General features: G+C 48.2%; 1 protein-coding gene across 6 annotated transcripts in view; it reads left to right on the top strand.

Moving 5' to 3' along the window:
• TPCN1 (two pore segment channel 1) overlaps nucleotides 1–21,301 on the top strand; it is a 40,978-nt gene extending 19,677 nt beyond the window's left edge. For all 6 annotated transcript variants that reach the window (XM_068653791.1, XM_068653788.1, XM_068653790.1 and 3 more), the window contains 24 exons: nucleotides 921–1,034; nucleotides 1,280–1,410; nucleotides 1,576–1,664; nucleotides 2,246–2,280; nucleotides 2,942–3,000; nucleotides 3,778–3,877; nucleotides 4,903–5,019; nucleotides 5,904–6,028; nucleotides 6,976–7,024; nucleotides 7,223–7,286; nucleotides 8,263–8,307; nucleotides 9,299–9,355; nucleotides 9,443–9,496; nucleotides 10,181–10,253; nucleotides 10,457–10,564; nucleotides 11,784–11,855; nucleotides 12,655–12,744; nucleotides 13,489–13,604; nucleotides 14,314–14,360; nucleotides 14,899–14,967; nucleotides 15,414–15,498; nucleotides 16,864–17,000; nucleotides 17,855–17,935; nucleotides 19,106–21,301. In XM_068653791.1, the coding sequence (XP_068509892.1) occupies nucleotides 921–1,034; nucleotides 1,280–1,410; nucleotides 1,576–1,664; nucleotides 2,246–2,280; nucleotides 2,942–3,000; nucleotides 3,778–3,877; nucleotides 4,903–5,019; nucleotides 5,904–6,028; nucleotides 6,976–7,024; nucleotides 7,223–7,286; nucleotides 8,263–8,307; nucleotides 9,299–9,355; nucleotides 9,443–9,496; nucleotides 10,181–10,253; nucleotides 10,457–10,564; nucleotides 11,784–11,855; nucleotides 12,655–12,744; nucleotides 13,489–13,604; nucleotides 14,314–14,360; nucleotides 14,899–14,967; nucleotides 15,414–15,498; nucleotides 16,864–17,000; nucleotides 17,855–17,935; nucleotides 19,106–19,228 (2,040 nt within the window). In that variant the 3' untranslated portion in view covers nucleotides 19,229–21,301. The remainder of the gene's footprint in view (nucleotides 1–920; nucleotides 1,035–1,279; nucleotides 1,411–1,575; nucleotides 1,665–2,245; nucleotides 2,281–2,941; nucleotides 3,001–3,777; nucleotides 3,878–4,902; nucleotides 5,020–5,903; nucleotides 6,029–6,975; nucleotides 7,025–7,222; nucleotides 7,287–8,262; nucleotides 8,308–9,298; nucleotides 9,356–9,442; nucleotides 9,497–10,180; nucleotides 10,254–10,456; nucleotides 10,565–11,783; nucleotides 11,856–12,654; nucleotides 12,745–13,488; nucleotides 13,605–14,313; nucleotides 14,361–14,898; nucleotides 14,968–15,413; nucleotides 15,499–16,863; nucleotides 17,001–17,854; nucleotides 17,936–19,105) is intronic.
• Nucleotides 21,302–21,490: the final 189 nt, after the last annotated feature.

The raw sequence follows: 21,490 nt of genomic DNA, 5'->3' as shown, positions 1-21,490 counted from the left end.
TTTTTAACCTGATGTGCATAGAGCAACTGTGAAAGTGACACAGCTACATTATCTAGCCTGTGCAGATCTTAAATTTTGTAACTGTGGAGAAGAGTGTGGCTTTTCCTTTTTCTTGAGGTAGCCCTGAAGTCTGTGTGCTTTCACAGGGTGGTTTTACTGTCCTTGTGTTGGTGCTGTTATCCCAGGGGTGTCACTGCTCCCTAGAACGCACCTGGCCCAAGCTGAGAACCAGTTTGCTAAACCTTGTGTCCCGTCCTCCTGATGTCTTGAGCACTTTTCTTGTAATGTATTTAAGTGAGGTGAAGTTTTGTCTAACCCTGACAAAATGTGGGTTTAGATAAGGGATGCACAAACAGTTTTGTGTCCTGTTGTTGGTCCCCAGCCAGCAGGTGCCACTGTCAGGCACAGCGCTAGGAGCTGATGCTTCTGGTGGGAGAACCTCCACCTGCTTTTGGAGCTGGTAGTTCTAGTTGCATCCTAAGAGCATGCCAGGGTGCAGAAGAGTTTGTGACAGCCTTTGGGTTAAAGTGTTCCTCAGAATGAGTCAGGGCTTCTTAAATGAATTGGGGTTTTGAGCTATGACTAATGCTGAGGTTGTAAGAAAAGGGCATCTTCATAGTCCAGTTCTGCATCTTCCAACAGAGAAGGGGTCCATCAGCACTGCTAGAAGTTGCTGTTCTGTTCCTGAGCTTGATCAGGACACTCTCTGTGGTTGTCCAGAACTTCTCTTTCAAGAGAAAACTCTTCTCCATGTAAATTCAGTCTGCCAAGCAGATCTCCTTCCTGCATCTTCCTCTCCTTCCATGTGCACTCAGTGCTCTGAGTTTGACAACAGTCTGATGCTAGAAAAAAGGGGTGGAAACGTGGCCTCTGATGTGCCTGTAGCCAGAAGCCCAGGTTTGAGGTTTGTTCCCTAACAGGTCCACGCAACCCTGGAGCTGTTTGCGTTGATGGTGGTGGTCTTTGAGCTCTCCATGAAGATGAGGTGGCTGGGCTTCCACACCTTCATTAGGCACAAGAGGACGATGGTGAAGGTAAGCTGTCCCTCTGGGTGTCGTCGTTTTCTCCCTCAGCACCTCTAAGAACCGAAGAACCGCAGTAACTGCTGGCCTTCCTGTAGCAGCATCGCTCAGCCACGTGTCCCGAAGCCAAATAATTCGTGTGAGGTTCCTAAGCAATGGGAGACGCAAATAAATGGGTGGTTGGTGAGAGCTTTGCCTTTCCCAAAGGAGACTGCAGCTGTGCCTCTTATTAACCCTTTTTTTTTTTTTTCTTGCAGACTTGTGTGCTGTTTGTGCAGTTCATCGAGGCCATCGTGGTGCTGGTGCGCCAAACCTCGCATGTCCGCATAACGAGGGCTCTGCGCTGCATCTTCCTGGTGGACTGCCGCTACTGCGGCGCCGTGAGGAGGTGAGCGGTCAGCTGGCTGGCTCTTCTGCTGTCACGCCTAGCAATAGGTGGAGGAAAAGCACTCTTTTTTTTTTTCCCCTTCCCACCTGGAAGAGAAAATATACGAGTTTTGGTTTATCCATGTTTTCTCCTTTTTTTCCTCATTTTTTTTCCCTCCTTTTTCAGAAACCTGCGACAGATCTTCCAGTCCCTCCCACCGTTTATTGACATTCTTCTCCTCCTGCTTTTCTTCATGGTGATCTTTGCCATCCTGGGTGAGTTGTACTTATGGAAATAAGGAGTTAGGATGCTCTCAACCAGTTCTCCAAAAGCAGCACAGACATGAACGATGAATATAAACCTGATCAGATTCAGGGTCCCGCCAGGATCTTCCATGTGTCCCACTTTACCTGCAGTCACCAGGAAAGCAGAATTATTTAGAGCTAAAAAAAATCTAGGAGATGGCTGTTTGATTCTGTAGCAAAGGTCCTTTTGACTTCTTCCAGAAGTTCATGGTGTGTGTGCTGGAGGTCTCCATGTTTTTGTTTCCATCATCTCCTCCTCAGCCCAGTAAGTTTAGTCTAAACTCTCAAGAGTGAATGTTTGCAGTGTACCTGCTACCATCCTATCCCCAAAAAGCTTGTTTTCCAAAAGGATCAATGAAATGCTGATGAGAAAAATTAGCAATTGTGTATGGAAAAGGCCTTACAGATTCTCTCTTCATGGTGCTTTCTGGTTGTTGGTGTGACTTTGCTCTTTGAGAACAGAGACCAGTCACCGCTGCTTGAAATTGAAACAGACTTCTTGTTGTTCTTTTCCACACGTCTTCTCACCTTTCCTCTCCGTTTTCTTCTAGGTTTTTACTTGTTTTCTCCTAACCACTCAGATCCGGTAAGCATCTCGCACCTGGAACTGAAGCTCGAGTCCCAGTTTGACCAGTTTAGAACCGAGTATTACTGTGCAGACGTTGCTTATTTCCACATGGTGGCCTGGGGGGGCAGACGTTAGCTGGTGCTGGCAATGGAAAAAGCGCAGGGGCTGTGGCTGAGGAGGCAGTTGGCAGAGTTACACTGGGTCAACACCTGCTGGCAGGGAAGGCAGCGCATGGGACTTCTTCAGAGAGAGGAAGTCCCACAGGGAACTCTCAGGTCGTCGTTCCTTGTTCTTGGTGTCTGAATTCAGGCGGATGGGCCACCTGCTGCCATCCCCAGGGGAGGGAGTTATTTGGGTGGGAGCTTGGCCGTTTCACACAGTGACTGTCGAAGTCCAGCAGCCAAGTTCCTCGTGTTATGAATCTATAACTTCCTGGGAATATGATAGCAAAAATGTTTAGGTTAGCTTTCAATTGATTTAACTCTTCACATGCCATCTCTCAGAGACCTTTAAAAAAGACTAGTGCTAAAGAACCCTTTTCCTAGGAGGCATCAGGGAACAGTAGAAGTGCCTGTATTCAAGTGATGTTGTTTTCATTTGGTTTATTTTTTGGACAAAATGTCACTATGAAATTCTGCTTGCACTTTTGTCATGTTTTTTTTTTTTCCTTTTCTTTCAGTACTTCAGTACCTTAGAGAACAGCCTCGTGAATCTCTTTGTACTTCTGACCACTTCAAAGTAAGTTCTGAGCTAGAAAAGGATGTCTGTGCCTCTGTCCCAGAAGAAATCTAGCAGAGTCCAGACTTTCTCTGCAGAAATGGTCTGTCTCCAGCTGTGACTCCTTTCCCCTGCATGAGAGAGGTTTCCTGGGTTAGCCAGCCTGGGAACAGCTGGTACTTCGTTTTGTTTTAGGCCGCTGTGACCTCAGATGTGGAGTTATCTCTAAGCCACTCGAACACTTCATCACTGCGAGGGCAATAAGGGGGAGACAGCTTTATTAGGCCTGGGTCCGAGGAGGGAAAGTTTGTTTGTGCTTCTTTGTCAGCCGACAGTTTGCTGTTGTGAAGTAACTTCCTATTCCTCTGCTTCACTTCCACTATCTAGGAGAGGGGGGATAATGACAGTGGGTAAATATTGATCTGCTGTCTGGGAGAGCTCTGGGGATTAGGAAATTAGCAAAGGATGGAATAAATCTCAGGGTGTCATGCTGTAGTACTTCTACGCCAGGGCTATACTGCTGCCATTGGTACAAGCACAACCCCTAGCCATGTTACAAATCCCCTTGGCCCGTTTGATTTCTGGGATGTGCAGGAAATATTTTTTTCTTTTTTTCCTTTTATCATGCCTCAGTGTTCTTGCTGCTCATTGATGGTGTCATGAGAAGCCACGGGTTTTGCAGAAATGTGTAGGTCCGTGGATCTGGGTGCACACATCTGAGTCTTGTGCTTTTACCTACGTAGTGGGAAGTGTAGCATGATGTATTGAGGCACTTAAATTTGTGTCTTTCGGATGCAGTTTCCCTGACGTGATGATGCCATCTTATGCCCGGAACCCGTGGTCCTGTGTCTTCTTCATAGTGTACCTCTCCATTGAGCTGTACTTCATCATGAACTTGGTGAGTGCCCCGTTGAAGTGCTTGACTTCCCTCTGCCTGGATTTGGAGTTCATTGCTCAAGTCTTCCCCGTTCCCAAGGGTGCTCTATAATAACCTGAGACCCCTTGGCAGAATAATTCTAGAAATGGCAGCTCTGCTGCAGATAGGAGTCTAACGTTTGACCACAAGGAAGTGAACTAAATCATAGAAAACAGAATGATATTATCATCTCTCAGCCTCTCTCACATTAATATCATGCTTGGAGTGACATACTTGGTTGCACAAAATTTACTGTCCTTTTCTGTCTTAATTATTTATCGTAAAATGGCATTTTATTATCTGGGCTTGCCTGAAATCCTTTGTAAATCAGTTCAAAAGGGAATGGAATTGCTAAGGATGGCAGGACTTGAAGAGTGCTGATATCTGCAGTGTGAGAGCGTGGCTGCTGTGCTCGCTCTGCTTCATTCAGCATCCAGAGCAGAGCTGAAACCAGCTCAGGGGAGGATGTGGGCTGTGAAAAATGGGTTGTTGAAGGACTTGGGGGATTCTGCATCCCAAGGTGAGTGATTTGGTGCTTGTAACGGGCTGGGATTTCACTACTGTTGTGCTAGATGGAGGGATAGTTCTGATATGTTTGCCAAAGCTCCCATGGATGGATGACTCCAAACAGCAGCCTTCAAAATCCCCTTCCCAAAGAGATTGGGGCATTTTTAGCAACATTTTGATGCTGTTTTCTGTTAGTATATGTGGGATTCAGCCTTACCTCTGAAAACCACAAGTGAGTGTTAGGAGACCAGAAATATCTGGGCCTCTTCCAAACAAAGAAGTGGATCAGTGTGTGCGCAGTGTGCGTCCTGATCTTTTTTTTGTCCTTATGCTCGGTGAGCCATCACTACCTCTATCCTGCTTCAGCAAGAAGATTCCTCCTGCAGCAGTGCCTCTCCTTGCCTCTCTGACTGGATATTCCTGCCTGTTTCAGAAGCTTTGGCTCAGGTAGCTGTACAGAATACGGATCAAAACTTGTGTCTCATCTCTTCTTTCCGCAGCTTCTTGCCGTTGTGTTCGACACGTTCAATGACATTGAGAAGAGGAAGTTTAAGTCTTTGCTGCTGCACAAGCGCACGGCCATACAGCACGCCTACCGCTTGCTCATCACCAAACAGGTACAGCGCCCTGCGGGGACTCTCAGAACCTCCCAGGGTGTGCTGGGAGGGAGGTCAGATCGTAATCACCAAGGGCTACCATTTTTTTTATTTGTCCAACTAGTTTTTAATCTCTTTCTGGAGAAAAAAGTAGCCTGAATTTCAGCCCCAATGTGAGACCACGGAAGTACCTTGGTAAATGAGGGAAGCTTGTCCTGGAGTGCACGTGGTTGTTGATTTCTCCTTAATTTCCACCCTCAAGTGTGGGTCACTCGAGGACTTGCTTCTTGAGCACCAGTAGTTAGAGGAGGGGTGGGTTATGCATGTGAAGGGATGGTTCAGTTGCCAGATACTGCGTGAACAAATGGTGGAGACAGAATTCACCTACAGGGCTTTAAGGGACAAAGCACTGGGGGACAGCGTTGATTTCTTGGTTAACATATAGGGCAAGAAGAGAAATAAGGCACAAGAATAACTTTCCTCTAGTAAATTGGTTCATGTTTAGGGCACATTTGCTATATTAGCACTTTCTGAGGAAGAGCTTATATTCTGAAAATCATGCCAGTAACAGGGCCAGTTAGAATATCTGCTGTTCTCTCAAGGACAGTAGTTGAACTCTGCTGGGGATGTCTGGCTGGACAGTTCTCACGGGGCGGGGCAGCACAGAACAGCTCTGCATTTGTTGGGAGGGTCTGATTTGCCAGGAGAGCTTTCTGATCTGTGTTCTGGGATAAATGCAGTATTTTTGGGTGATGGTTTAGGGTACTTTTCAGGCTTATTTATAATGGCATCTTATGGTAATGTAAAAATCCTGCTTAAAACAAATCCAGAATGAGAGTTGAACATGTAAGTGTGTACGTGTTTCTGTCTGATGTCCCTGCTCATGACATTTCTGTGTTTTCTAGAGGCCGTCTGGAATTTCCTTCAAGCATTTTGAAGGGCTGTTGCGGTTTTACAAGCCTCGGATGTGCACCCGAGAGCGGTATCTCACGTTCAAAGCACTGAATCAAAGTAACACTCCTTTACTCAGGTAGGATGCTCTCGCTGCTGCGCCCTGAGCAGGGATGTTGCCTCACACTCTGAGGCTATCCCTCAGAGAGGATGGCTGAGTTTATGGAAGGAAACTGGTCTGGAGTATGGGAATGGAGTTCTGTGCCTGAAAAGATTTGTGCTGGGGAATTAGGAAGCTTGGAGGGGTGGGTGCCCTGAGAATTGAGGGTTTTTCTGCAGAGGTGATGGCGTTCCTGCATGCCCTCTTGTGGATACAGTGCTCTGCTGGCAGTCGCCAGGCATCCTCTGCTTCCCACTTTCCCTGCCAGAACAGAGTGGGAAATTGAGGAGCAGCATTAGAGCCTGCAAGGAGCATTTCTTCACACAGCGCAGCCTCGCAGCTTAACAAGTTTTTGTTATTCCAGCAGCTGGCTGTGTCCCCTAGGGTTTTGTTAATTAAAATCTGGTTCTGCTGGTGCTTTCAGGACTGTCATCCTCTGCGTTATGAGGCAGAGAATTACCATTCTGGTGGGTGGGTGCAGCTAACTCGAGCCAGCATGGAAGTAGAGGGAATTAGAGCAGGAGACCTGCTCCTTCTTTTAATTTGTTCTGGCCACAGAGCGAACGTTTCCCATGAAACTGGTGCTGATGCTTCTCTTTCAAGTCAAGTGCCATGGAGACATACTGAAAATGGCACGAGGAGAAGGACTGAGTTCTTAAATTTAGGCACCTAACGGCACTGGCAAGAGCCTGAGAATTCCAGCATCCGTGCTTTCAGACACCTAAAAGCATGCAGCTCTGGTTACTGTCAGTCAGCAACCTCTGGCCACACCAAGAAGAGGTCGGTGTTGATTTGCCAGCAGTGGCTGCAGCTCTAATAAAGAGTTAATAATTGCCAGGGACTTTCTGCTGATGGTGCCTGGCAAGGACACTTAAGGATGTAATCATCTTTAAGGCTCTGATCAGATGTTTCTTTTTGTTTTGCAGTCTAAAGGATTTTTACAATTTCTATGAAGTTGTTGGCTTAAAATGGAAGGTGAGTATTAATTGGGTGGAGAACAGGGGAAGTGTGTCAGGGGAGGGGGAGCAGAGGAGGCCAGTGATCAAAGAGAAGGTGGGTGAGAAACAAAGGCAGTCTAAAAGCAGGTGATGTGGATAAGGTGGGTCTCAACTGCTGTATTTTTGGGGTGAAAATAGCTTTGACTTCTTTTGATTGTGGCTGTTCTGCTTCCAGGCAAAACGAAATCGTGAGCACTGGTTTGATGACCTTCCCCGGACAGCTTTCCTTATTTTTAAAGGTACTGGCAGGGGTTTAATGACAGCACACATTCAACTAGTAAGAAGAGATTTTCTCTATAAAGACAGGGCTCTCTGAAGGGACTTCTTATGTACCTGTGCTGAAACGTCCAAGGTAAACAGCTTGAGGGGAGGCCCACTAACCAACTCTGTGTATTCAGAGCCTCCAAGGGAGATTTCTTTACATACTCCCTGTGCCCTGACCCAAACCCCAGCTTCCTCAGAGTGAGACACCTCTTAGCAGAAGCTCTGTGGTGAACCAGACCCTGAGGTCAAGGGAGGGCTGTACTCCTTTTTCAGCCCCGAGGCTAGCTGTGATGTACGAGCCCTGAATCTAGCAGGGTTTGTGACAGTGCAGTGGGATTTGTTTGCCAAGAAGCCATGGGGCTTCCAGGTCCCAACATGGAATTGCGGTGCTTGTACAGATCAAGTGCAGCTGCTAAGGAAGGGGAAGGAGATGTGCAACAGCCATCAGTGCTGTCTGCCTTGCAAATGTAACATCTCCCGTGTCCCAGGTTACCTGATTGAACGTAGGCACTCAGAAATAAGAACACCAACACCGAAATCATGGGTATGCTGGTGGGAAGCAGTTAGCAGCATCCTGATCCACACGCACAGCTGCTGTAGGAGCCCTGTGGATCTCTGCTAATGCACTCGGCTCTCCTTGGCAGCACGTGTTGTTTCAAACGTGGGCAGTGCTTCGTCAGCTGTTCTTACTTCTGTCCGCATCACAGGACTAGTGCATAGAGGCAGGGGGAGGCATCTAGATGGTTAAGGATAGCGAGTTCACTGCCACTAAAAATCTAAACCAAATTTCACCTTGGTCCCAAGAAGCGACAGTTTCTGTTCTACAGATCTGCTTAGCTTCTGTGCTGAGGACTGGTGTGAAAAACATCTCAAGGAGAAGATAGAGGAAGCTGTGCGTGAGGCACAGAGGACTGCTTTAACATGCATTTTGCTGTACTTTCCTTTGTGCAGGCATCAACATCCTCGTGAATTCCCGCGTGTTCCAGTACACCATGTGTAAGTAGCAGCAACAAGCTTGCTCTCTCTCTGCCACACTCCCTTGATCTCGTGCCAGGGGCACTGTCTGTGCTCAGCCCTCCAAGGACTCAGCACGGTGGGGTCTGGTCTTTGGTCTGAGCTGTGGTTCCTCTGCAAAATCTGGAGTTTGGGTGGAGAGGGAGGGAAAACATGCTCACACCAACTGCTGCTGTGTTGAGTCTCCTGCAGAGGCTGCTTTATAACCTACTTGTGGGCTGGCTGCGTAGGGATCGGCTCACTGCGTTGGGATACGTTGGCGGTTAGGTTTCACAAGCCTTGAGGTTTTTATCTCGCAGCCGAAGGATGCTGGATAAGGAACTGCCTTGCCAGGCAGCCTTCTTGTTCTGCTGGCACTTGAGAAGGTGCGAGCATTGTTGCTGCTGGAGGGATTGCTTGGCAACTGCTCTGCCTGGGAGAATCTCTTCTTCTCTCTCTCGAGGAGGAGGAGTGCTTACTTGTGGTGCTCCTTGTTATGTTCTACACGGTCTCTTCCTACTCAGTAATCTGGAGTAATTTGAACATTGGAGGAGACTGATTTTTATAAATTAGGGTGCTAAACTAGGGAGAAGGGAAGAGATGTGGACATTTGAATGAAAAGGATAAATCCTGCACCTTCAGCTCCTGAGATCTGAACACTGGGGAGCAGTTACAGATCCAAGCTGACAGGGGCTTTGCACTGTTGGGGACCTAGTGCTTCTCAAGATCTTGCTCCAGAACTAGGACGAAGCTGAAGTATTTTGCCGTGTTGTTACTTGTGTGTAAAATAATTCTTGGTGAACAAATGATTGAGCGTGAACCTGGTCATTGTTTTAGTTTTGTTTGCTTTAGAAGACAGCAGTGCTACAGTCGTTTGACAGCCTGGGAAAAGCCTGAGTGGAAGGTTGTGACTCGTCCAAGTTACAAATTCAACTTGATAGCTGAGTTGGAAATGTTGACCCTGCCACTCATCGATTTTCACTTTGTTTTCCAGATACTGTGGTGGCTGTGAATGGAATTTGGATTCTTGTCGAAACCTTCATGCTGCAAGGTAGGAAATGTTGCAGCTTGCTGTCTTGACTACGCTGCTGGGTGACTGAATGAAGGGGAGGCCAGAAGTTGTTCTTGTGTCTTGCAGGAGGGAATTTCTTCTCCAGAAACGTCCCGTGGAGCTACATAGTCTTCCTCACAAGTAAGTAGGTGCCACCCAACAGAAATATCTCACTTCGTAATGAGTTGGGAAGGGAATAGGCAGTTGCCAGAAGATCATGCAGTTTGGAGTAAAAACAGGTGTACAGACTCCATCTAGAATGATCCTGTGCCTGGCAGAGTTTGTCAGCATACACATAGACCCACGTGAGCGCTGCACTGCTCTACAGCTCCCTGAGCTGCTGCAGCCAGGGGTGCCTCCCTGTCATTGTGGTATTGTTGGCTTTGTTTAGGTTTTTTAACCTGCATGCTCACAGAGCGCTGCCAGGACAGAGAGGGTGTTAGATGGCTCCTCTTTGAAAGGATCTGTCGCTGCAGGTCAGGCCTAGGCTAAGGGGTGGAGGTCGTATTTGTTCCCCTGAGATAAAGGACATACCCAAGCAGGCCTGAATTTATTACACAGCTCTCTGGCCTCTTGTATGGGAGCTTGTGCCTGAACATTTACAGCTTGTTAGCCAAGTAACTGCTTTGTCAGCTGCCCTGAAGAGAAATCACCACGTACAGGAAAACATGTTGGTTTGGAGGGAAAATGTTGCTTTTGGCATCTGACCAAGAATAAGGTCCTGTACTGAAAGGACCATGTATCTTATGCAGAGGGCGAGCCTTTGCATAAGCCCTCCTTGTGATGCTGCTAATTTCTGGTCATGGCTCTCATCTCCTTTTACAGTCTACGGCGTGGAGCTGCTCCTGAAAACCACTGGGCTGGGGCCCGTCGAGTACCTGTCCTCAGGCTGGAATCTGTAAGTGTGCGCTGACACTCAGAGGCGATAAAAACTGGTGTGTTAGAGAGGCTGGCTGCTGAGATGAGTTCTGAGGCCTGAGGGTGAGGCTTCTGGGCTTGGCCTTGGGCATCCTGTCAGGCTGGAGTGGCCCCGAGTACCTCTTCTCTGCTGAAATATTAGTGATATATCATTTATGTCATTTATTTTTTTTTCTTTTCCAGCTTTGACTTCTCAGTGACCCTGTTTGCGTTCCTGGGGCTTATGGCGCTGGCATTTAACATGGAGCCGTTCTACTTCATCGTGGTCCTGCGACCTCTCCAGCTGCTGAGGTGAGACAGGGAGCACAGAGAGCAGGTTGGGGAAGAAAACAGGCAGGTTTGTTTGCCATCGGTCCAGCTGGGCACTGAGCTCCTTACCAGGAGGGGGCAAGGATTGCTCCGTGGGTACCTGACCATGGCACGACCAGGAATCGCGCAGGGTAAGGAGATTAGCCAGCGCCATCAAAACCCAAGATAAAAACTTGGGATGGGATATGAAACCCCGTGCTTTGGAGCTTAAGCTGATCTCTAATAGAGATCAAGGGATTTACCAGGGACAGATTATCCTATGTCTGCCTTCGTGGGGTTCTTACACCTCCTCTAAATTGTCTGATGCTGTTCAGAGAAAAGCTCTTCTGTCGGGGTGAGGCGGTCTCAGCCAGCTTAATAATTTCTCTTGAATTACCAGAAATTACAGTTTTCAAAGGGTACTGTTTTCTAGGGTGAAGCACAACCCTGCTCAGTTGTATCTCACCCTTTAAGCAAGGCTGGGGCCTGTAGCCTCTCTGCAGCTCAGTAAAATGGGTCTGATTAACCCTCTCGTTTTGAGGCTGTTACAGAGGTACATTCGCCTTGACAGAAGGATCTGAGAGCTGTGGAAGGCATCTGAGAAGCAAAATATTGTTTCATTAAAGGCGAGCTAATGTAGTTTAGCTCTTCAGTGAGGATTTAAAGAACACTTCATGACACTTGAAGGTGGGGGGGTGGGAGGGTGGAAATGCTTTGGCAGGGGAGCAACAGAAAACCTGTGTTTGGCAACTGTGCTGCTCTGTGAAGGCAAAGGGGTTTGCCAAATCTGAAATTAGCAGGCACAATGTGTGTTTTCTTTCATCAATTTTTACTGGGTCGTGAGGTAAACACAGAAAAGCTTGTGTCTAAGGAAAAGAGTGATGAATTCTTACCCTGTGCATAGGGCTTGTTTGGGCTCTTACAACTTTTATATATATATATAAAAAAAAAGCTATTTATGCTTCATGCTGTGTAAGCAGATGTGGGCCTTTCCTTAAGATTCCTTAATCCTGTAAGCACGTGGCTGTGCCATAAACATCCAGATGAAGCAACAGGACGTTGTCAGATGAACAGAGACCACTTGAACCAGATTGTGTGGGTTTAGTGTCAGGAAACCTTCCCTGATCATTAACCTGGGAGATGCAGAGAACTATGATGCTCTTTTTAACTATTCCCGACAGCTTTCAGTGCGTAGGTTAACTTCTCTGGCTTCTCCTTTCAGGCTCTTCAAATTGAAGAAACGCTACAGGAATGTCCTGGACACCATGTTTGAGTTGTTCCCCAGGATGGCCAGGTACTGACTTAATCTCTTTGGACAGCAGCAGGGGGAGAGAGGGGCAAAGGTTAAGTGTCTAGGGCTGGGATCAGGACACGGCCCTGCCAAACCTTCCAAAGGTTTTGTCCTCAGACCTGTCGATTGATTGTTGCTTGATGTGCTGCTGAGGTTGCAGTGTGCTGGTAATCTTCCCATTTTTTGGAGCAGCAAGAAACCCTTCTGGGATGCCTTTTTTTTTTTTTTTTTTTATGTTAGGAAAATGACTAAGAGTTGCTGTTGTTTAATACTTCCTCCCCCAGCTTTTGGTGAGAGGGGAGACCTGTGTGGGAGGAACGTTGGCACAAATATGCCCAGCCCCAGCTGTCTCACTGTCTTTAGTACAGCCACTCTAGAGCATTATTGTTAAATGGTAGGGCATTGGAAGGAGCTCGGTGATCAAGTGATAGCCAGAGAGCCTTGTTCTTGGTGCTGTCCCTGCATCGAAGGATGTGGAGAGGGCAGAACAGTTTGTTGTGGTTTGTTTTTTGTTAGAACAACTGTGGAGAGAAGTTTGCTTAGCAGAACATAAACTGGGAGAGAATCCAGGCTGTTCTCTAGTTTCTTAGAACTTCTCTCTCTTCAGTGAGTGGCAAGCTCCTTGTCCAAGGACTTGATGAATGAAAGCACAAAGAACTGCAGGGCAGTGCTGGCAGAGAGGGTGGTCTGGGGTTTTCAGTGCTTTTAGAAATCCTTCCAGAGCAGCTAGCCTGTGACTTTGTTTTGCCTCCCTCAGTACTGTGCTACTGAAGAGTTGCTCTTTGTGTTTTTTTGCCTCTAGCCTAGGTTTAACCCTGCTGATCTTCTACTACTGCTTCGCCATCGTTGGCATGGAATTCTTTGCTGGTGTGGTCTACCCGAACTGCTGCAAGTGAGTACTGCAAATCCATCCCCCCTGCAGTGGGTTTGGTGCAGAGCCAGTAGTAGTGCCTCTGGCAGTTATATCTCCAGCTGAAGAAGGGGCTAGAGAATGGGTCTGAATGGGGCTCTGTAGCCAAAGCAACACAGTGGGAAAATTAAAGGGAGATACTTCACTTCTCTAGGTAAGATTGGATGAAATTGCTTTCATGCTGCACTTGGAAAGAGAGAGATTTCTGCGGACGATTTGGCTGCTTTTTGAGATCTGTAGTTCACCTCAGGTGGCTGCACTGGTAGAATTTTTTCCTGGTATTGTAGCTGGGAACTCCTGTAAACATCTGCTCTAGAGCAAAATTGAGATTTTCATCTACGTGACCCCAGAGTTGCTGTGCCAGATATTTAGGCCTCGCTTTCTACAAGATCAATTTGCCTAGTCTTGGAAGCTGAGCTGTCCTGTGCCCTTTGCATCTTAAATGATGGCAGACCACTTGGAAATACCAGGCTTTAAGGCTGTGAGCCAAGGAGTCTAAGACATTCAGTTTCTCTGGTCTAATGTTTCTTGAATTATTACCCAGACACCCTGGGCTTGTGCTGAGCTGTGAAGGAGAGAGGCTAGCTCTCAAAGAAAGAAGCAAGTGTTAGCCAAGAGTTGGAAACTGCCACCCAATTCAACACCTTCTAAGTGTTTTGGTATTTATTATCCTGAGATTTTTTTCCATCTTCTCTTCTCATTCTTTGCCCTGGTTTCTCCAACCAGCACAAGCACTGTTGCAGATTCCTACCGCTGGGTGAACCACACGGTTGGCAACAAGACGGTTGTGGAAGAAGGCTATTACTATCTCAACAACTTCGACAACATTCTGAACAGCTTTGGTAAGGGCAGCTTTGTCGATAGCAAAGCCTATTCCTTATTGCAGCTGTGTCCCTGCAGAGCTGGGTGGCAGGACTGCAGGGCCTGGGACACTGTAAGAGAGATGTCTGAGTGCACCTCAGGCACTCAATATCCTGCTCTTCCTTTTTGGACAATGTCAGCTGAGTCATTGTGTCTTGGCTTTATTGCAAAGCAAGCAGCCATCTCTTAAAAGCCACGTGAAGCAAGCAAATCTGTTTTGACTGGTAATCAGAGCGGGCTTCCAGAGATGTTTAAGGAGGTCTTTAGGTTACTGTTCTTCTAAAGAGCCAGCAGTAATGCTAATACATTTCTTGAAATCCACTGGTGGAGATTGATTTGAATATGGTTACTCTTCATGACTTTTCTTAATGCATGAGCAGAGGTGCTCATCTCCTGGGGATTTCAGAGGTCTCCATGCTCTGTTGTGGAAAGGGTTAGGTGTGTTTCTGATTCTTAAGAAACAGAGATTAAGCTGTGCTTCTGGTCTAACTCCCCTTTGTTGTAAGTGGGAAGATGCCAAAGTGATCGCAGTGATGAGGGCCTGCATTCTGCATCTGGATTTGCTGCCTGTAGTGGAACTTGGTGTCTTGCCTCTGTTTTGTCTGTCAAATACCTTGTCTAAAGATTCATTCTAAAACAAGCGAGGTTGGATAAAGCAGTTGTCTTTATTTTTTTCTCCCTCGTCTGCAGTGACCCTGTTTGAGCTGACAGTTGTCAATGACTGGTACATCATCATGGTAAGTAAACCTCAGCTCCCTTGCCTGCACAAGCAGCACAGGCTCTTGCCAGATGAGGTAGATCTCTTCATTCTATCACTGCTTTCTTCCCCTGGTGTCTGGAGAGGGCAGGGTTAGTCACTTGCTGTTGTTAGGTGTTTGTTGCTCTTGATCACGGGGTGATATTTGACCTCTGTGACATGCTACCAGGCATGTTTACTCGTCGAACTTGACCAGCCTTCAGGCCGGGTTTCACAATCTGGACAAATGAAGTCAGGCTGTACTCCAGCTTATCGCCCTGCTGTCCAGGCTGTGTTCTCGTAGCAGCAGTGTTTTGTTCAGCCAGGGGCCTTATATGCTCTGTGTGTTTGCATGTAGGACCATAGCTTTTTGCCTTCAGGGGCAGGTTAGCTGCAAGAACCAGCTGGAGCACTGAATATTGTGCAGGCAGTCCCGGGGCTAGCATGAATATGAGGTGGATAGTATTGATGCTGCTTTTTGTTGCTTAGCCAGCATTCTTCTTGTATGCACTAGTGACTCTTCCCCCTGTCTCCTCTAGGAAGGGGTGACGTCTCAAACCACTCACTGGAGCCGCCTTTACTTCATGATCTTCTACATTGTGACCATGGTAGGTGTCTGAAGATGCTTTGTATGTGAAATTGGGGGGATGGGGAAGGGAGACAGCTTTCCCTCTGTTCCAGAGGGAGCTTTTGTCCCTAAATGCAGACAGCTTTGCTCCTCTGCATAACGTCTTCCAAAAACATGTGAGCCTTCCTCACTTGCAGGAATTTGAATTTGTGGGCATTGACAAAACTGGTGCTGCACAAATCTGGGCCTCAGGGTAAGGGCTGGGGCAGCAGAGTCTTGTTCTGTCCCCTTTGTTGTTCACTGCCATCAGCCGATGTGCAGGTAGATGTGTGAGGTGGGACACGTGCATCCTCTCTTCCACAGAGGAGCTTGGAGCAGCAGGAGCTGAAGCACAGCCCAAACGCTCAGCTTCCTGTTGGACTGGGGGGGGCAGAATGCCTCAGCAGCAGCCTCCTGATCTCTATCTCCTGTTGTGTCCTCTCTCAGGTGGTGATGACCATCATCGTGGCATTTATCCTGGAGGCTTTCGTCTTCCGCATGAACTACACGCGGAAGAACCAAGACTCAGAAGGTCAGAACCAAGGGCTGGCTGACCCACAGCGTGTTTCCTCTCTCTGACTTAGGAGATAATGAGATTGGATTGCATTTATTTATTTATTTTTTTTAGCCTGACTTCCTAAAATCATTCTTATGCTTTTGTGTGATATCTCTGTCTGGCTTCCAGCTCTGCCCTCATTTCCCCCACCCTGCCCTGCCGTGTATTGATACATACATACACATCATACACATATATATATCGTGTATGTGTGTTTGGGTGAACTTCAGCTATTTGAGGTGTTTCAAACAGACAGCAAGTCTGTGCACATTTTGTGGAAGAAACGTAGGAAACCTTACAGCAATAATATAGCAGAGCAAAATCTTCAGACCTTACAGGAAAGAAAGGTGATTTTTTTCCTTCCTCCTTTTAATATCAATTTCACTCCCTTGCGCTCACACACCCACACCAGGATGTCTTTCTCCAAGTGTTTCATCCAGCTCTTGGGCACCAAGAAAAAGGTGATTTAACAGCATTCCTTGCCATGACACAGAGAAAAAGGATGCTGCCTATCCAGTCCTTTCCACATCTCCCAGTTGTACTTAGGCTGTTGACCATGTGCTGGTTTTGGATGTGCCTTTTTGTGCCCTTTAAGAGCTGACTGTGCTGGGCTCTCCATCCCATCACACCTCTCTGAGTCACCGTGTTTCCTCACTGTCCTTTGTCTCCTCAGCTGGGCGGCTGAAGCTGCCTGTAACTTCATGACCTGCTAATCTAGGTGCCATAAACACATTAATCTCTTACAGTCCTTCTCCCGCTGTTCCTTCAGGTGATCTACACCCAGACTTTTCTATTCAGTCTTTATGCAGGCTAATTTTAGTAATTCTTTACAGCTTTCTGCAGGGAGAAGCTACAGCTACTGCACTTTCATATATTTAATGCAGGGAATCTTCCCTGTAGAAAGACATGGTGGTGGTCCCAGCCACAGGAGTGACTTTGATTCGCCCCTCATCTTCCTTAGATGCCAGGAGATCCAAATGTGTGGCACAGGCCAGTGTGAGCCAGGCACTGTTAGCTGCAGAACACTTTTCATTGCGATCCCTCCTGTTCCCATTCTGCATGGTGCAGTGAAAGGCGTTTGTTAGCACTTATCTCGAGCTGCGTTGGGCAGCTGAAGGCCAAAAGGCAGCAATTAGTGTGTGATTATTTTTCTGCTAGTTAACTTGCAGGTGAGCAAAGAGGGACAAGACCTTAAGGCCCTGAGGAACCTGAGGTTTTAAAAGCTGAGAGATGCTGGCCCTACACACCAGTTTTCTTCTTCCCTGCCCTGCTGGGGGACCAGGACATATGTGTTCCAGTAAAGATAACTTTTCTTCCTGCTTCTTTTTCTTGCCTGTGCAGAAGACAACGGCATTGTGCTGGAGAAGGAGATCTCCAAGGAGGAAGTGGTTGGGATAATTGAGCTGTACAAGCGGAGTTCAGCCGCCCCCGAAACTTCTCAGCTGCAGAAAATCGTTTTGCAGATGGACAAGTATGGGGTAAGAGGAAACTCACTGCAGGTTCTTGGCTTCAGGGGAGGGAGGTGCACCAGGGTTGCGCATACCTTTTTGCTATCTTCTAGAGGGAAACAGACTGGAAAAAGCATATTTACTGTTCTCCAGGGAAGCCAGTGCCTTGTGATTCTCCTGCCCCTCTCTCCGTGCCATCACACACTTAGGCCCAGGCAGTCCTGAAGCATTATGCAGCAATACGTTCGTATCGATTCCAGAGAGCAGCTGTCCTTTTCTCTGCGGCACTGCTTACGTTTTCATCCCAGAACAGGAAAAAAGAGCTGACCTGGCTGTCTGCTCTTGTCTCTGAGATCTGTTAGCTTGTGCATCTGGGAGGAGCTTAAACGATTGTTTTAATAATAGCCATTGTGTTCCTGCATCTGCGCTGCCAAATGCAAGTGCTCCAGTCCCTTCGCGGGCCTTGATTTGCTCTGGTTGGCTTGGTGGTCAAAAGTTGAGCTCTTGTTTACATGGGCAAAGTTCAGAGTAGTGGTGGTGATGATGGCCACGGCAGTACTGATCAGAAAGAGTTTTGAAGAAGATCAACCACAGGGGGATGTTATGTTGCCCTCAGCCTTGCAGTGGAGTACAGAATGGTGCCAGACCTGGGGTTGTTTTTCTCAGTGCTGTTCGGGTGACTCCTGTGGGCAGAAAGTAATTCAGAATTCAGCTCTCTGGTCTTCTGCAGCTCTTTCCTTCTGCTAACAGGAAGAGCCCAGAATAGCCCAGGCTCACCAGCAGATAATAGGTGTCTGCAGAAGGGGTGCCTGAAGCTCAGGGGCTGCTACTGTGAGCTGCCTGGTGACTGACGAACGTTGTCTTTGTTTTTTCTTCCTCCTTAGCAAATGTCAACCACGTTTTTGGGACGCAGATCCAGGACCAAGAGTGATTTGAGCATGAAGATGTATGAGGAGGAGATACAGGTATGTGGGGCTGAGTTGGACATAGTAGCAAGGCTCGTGGTTAGCAGAGCACTTCACACTGCCTGGAAGAACAAATCCTCCTTTGAAACACAGGAGGCCTTCTCCCTCTGAGACCCTGGCACCTCCGTGAAAAGAGTGGTAGCAGAAGATGAACTGTGCCTTAGCGTCATCAGATTTGGTGTTTGGAGGCTTTCTTAAAACCACAGAGTGTGTGAGAGCCTCCCTGGTGGCTTCAGGAACCCGGCTGTGCTGGTGTGCATCAGCAGAGTGGCAGCAACTGTGTGTGTGTGTGTGTGTGTGTGTGTGTGTGTGTAGGTGCTCCAGCGTGGCCAGGATAACCCACAGTCACTAAGGCAGCTGTGAGGAGCACATGCGTGGTGTTCCTGGGACTTGGCCGCCTTACACTCAGTTGCTAAGCCCCTGGAATGTGATTGTGTTTGAGCTTGGGTGTGTCCGTCAGACCGAGTGCTCTGCAAGTGCCTGTTTTTCAATAGCAGGCAAACAAAGATGGGAAACGCTTAAATCAGCTGATTCGCTGCATTGTTTGAGGCATTCCTGCCGGTGTTCTTCGAGGTTAGGAACTTTATGCCTTGAATTTGGCCGCTGTAGCGTGAGCAAGGCCTTGCGGCTTGGGGTCATGGACTAATACAGTGATTAGAACTGAAAGAATTAATCTCGTAACCACTCAAATCTGCCCTTTTATCCCTTGGGCAGCTAGGTTGTGGGTGAGTCTTCAGTCCCACTAACAAAAATAAACACATTACATGCCACACAGCTGGGTGGAAATCTACGTTGAAGCTCCCTGCCTGTCCTGTTTGGCCTCTAACAGGGGGATGTAACGTCCTGTAGCACCCTGGGCGCGACTCCAAGCCCCAGACATCCCTGTGGTGTCAACATGAGAGTCCAGGATGTTAAGGAGGGACATCCTGAGCACGATGCTTCCTTGCTGGGGTTTGTCAGGCCTGGCAGCTCAGCTCGGCTGCTGCTGAGCCTTGCCCGGTGCTTCTTGCTTGGACCTTTGGTGTATCTGTCACAGCTGGGCCCCTCTGCTGGAGAAAATGCTGGAAAAAAAAGCTGGAAGGAGCCCCTCTGCCCGAGACATGCTGTGTCCTTGCAGATCAGGGGTGCTCTGGGGCAAAGACTGATCTCTGTCTTGATCTTGTCTCGCAGGAGTGGTATGAGGAGCACTCCAGGAAAGAGGAATCCCAGGCACCGCTGCAGGAGTCTGTGTCTGCTTCCACCAGCTCTCTGAAGCCCCTGAGCCTCCGGCAACGCTCCCAGACTGTCATTTAGGCCTAGCTAACGCAAGCTGCCTTCTATGCAATAACCTAGAGTATTACTTCACAGCGTATATATCGGGATGGTGTACATAGGGTCTGTTCCACGTGCTGGTTGGCTTTAGGGTTCAAAGCTCTTCCCCTAAGCAGTGAACCCCTGAAAAAAAAACAGGGGGACTCTGCGTAAGACTGCAACCAGAGTGAGCGTGGTGCCCGCGCTCGGCACAGAGCATCTCAGACAGAGCAGAGACTTCTCCCTCCGAGCTGCTTCCCAGGCTCGAGCCTGCTGTTTGTCTTGCCACTAACAGACCTGGGGGAGAGGGACGTGTAATCCATTAACAGGAGGAAATGCGCTTAAGCCACCTGCTTACTATTTAAAAGAGGGAAAAACAACTTGCCCTTTTTGAAGGTCTGCTTCGCTTAAAGGGTACCGTTAACCTAGGAATAAAAGAAGGGGAGTGGATTATTTTTTTTCTTCTCCCCCACTTGTTATGCAAAGCAAGGGAGGGTGGTATGGAATTTCAGCACTTTCGGAGGTCGGGCTGCCTCTCCTCTACCTTTTAGCACCGCTAGATGCACTCCCAGTAGCAGATCCAGCTCTGCACGTCGAATTTAGCTGTCCCTGAGCAGTCCTGTGGCAGCTGGAGCCAGAAGCGAGGGTCTGCAGCTCACTGAATTGTGTCTGGATAAGGGAGAGCCAGCTCAGGTTAAGGAGAGGAGGGTGAGGTCTTGGGAAGCTCTCTGAAGAGCTTTCCTGCTCCCTTGGATTCTGGATGTGGAAGAAACATGAAAGATGTTTCTTCTCACCTGTCTGCTTCTCAGTGTGAGCTGCCAGGCCTGGTAGCTGAGGGAGGGGAAAGAAAAGGGCTCGCTTCCCAGCTCTGCCACGTTTATGCTGGGATTGTGGCAGGTAGCTTCATCCCTTGCGTTTCATTACCTGTAAAGTGGTGAGAACCTGTCTCCTAAGTCCCTTTTTTTTTTTTTTTTTTTTTTTTTTTTTTAAATCCCCTAACCACAGAAAGTGCTGAGGGTTAGAAGCTGGGAGGTTCCCTGAACTCTTGCTTTTTGACCTCTTCTCAGCTTCAGGTGAAGAGTAGACGGAGCTGGGGAGGCTTTCTGAAGGCTTCGAAGCACCTGGTGGTGGGAGATGTGTGCCCAGTCCCTGTGTGCCATGCGCCTGGTGTTTTCCTTGCACCTGTAGCACAGGACAGGAGAGGACTGATCCCAGCAGGGCAGCCAGGGAGCGTTTCCTGGGGAAGGACGAGACTTGGAAAAGCAGGCAAAGCGCTCTGTGCTCCTTGCTCCTGCCTGGATAAATGCCCTGGGTGCCTCGGGGCAGCTCCGTTTTCTTTCTGGGTACTTCAGGGTGCTTGGCTGTGAAACCACTTCTGAGCTGAACCGTGAAGGACCTTAAAGGGCTGCTTTCCAGACCGTAAATGTGACCACGAGCCAACGAGCAGCACAGCGTTGTGGTTGCTCTGCGTGGAGTCGCAGCCTGGGAGATTTATCCAGATTAGTCCTGGGGCTGTTGGAGACGTCTCGGGGTGTGGGGCAGGATGAACGAGCAGTGGGAAGGTCACAAAACCACCTGGGGCTTTGTTTAAATTCCACGTTACCCCTCAGTGATAGGTTTGGGGCATTTTCTGGGTTTGGGGCACTTGCTGGGTGTGAAAGGAGCTGCACCTTCAGGCTATGCTGCCCTGCAGTAACAGGGTCTCGTGTCCCGGGATTTGGGGCTCGGCTGCTGCTTCTCTGGTCTTGTGCTGAGATGCTGATCCGCCCCCACCTTCACTGTATTATTATTTTTAAACTAAGGAGGGCCACAGATGTTTACTTCTTCCGCAGGACTTTGTCTGGAAGGACAAGAAGTTTGAGTACGGGGCATCCCCTTCTATTTATCCTCCTCTTCCCCCCCCTTCCCCACAGACTAACGACGGAGACAATCATTCGGTAGGGAACGAGGGAGGAAGCGCGGCAGGATTTTTGTACGCTGGCGTTTTGTTTATAAAGATGATTTTATGGACACGTCTGTAAAATGTTCTCTAGATTTTTCAAGCACACTAATAAAGAGCATCCTCAGCTTTGTAAAGGCAGCACCTTTCTTTCCTCCTTCCCCTTGGTTCAGGAGAGGGACTCAGCTGTGGATTTCCACGCTGTTTGAAGAGGAGCTGTGCCCGCCCTCCCTCTCCAGCAGCAGCTGCTTACATGAGCGTATTTCACATCCCTGCCCTGCAGCTCTGCCCTGAATTCTTCCTGGACATTGCTCTCAGAGCTCAGC

Source organism: Anas acuta, chromosome 17, assembly GCF_963932015.1.
Source record: "Anas acuta chromosome 17, bAnaAcu1.1, whole genome shotgun sequence".
Taxonomy (NCBI): Eukaryota; Metazoa; Chordata; class Aves; order Anseriformes; family Anatidae; genus Anas; species Anas acuta.
This window is presented reverse-complemented; position numbering and strand designations above follow the sequence as displayed.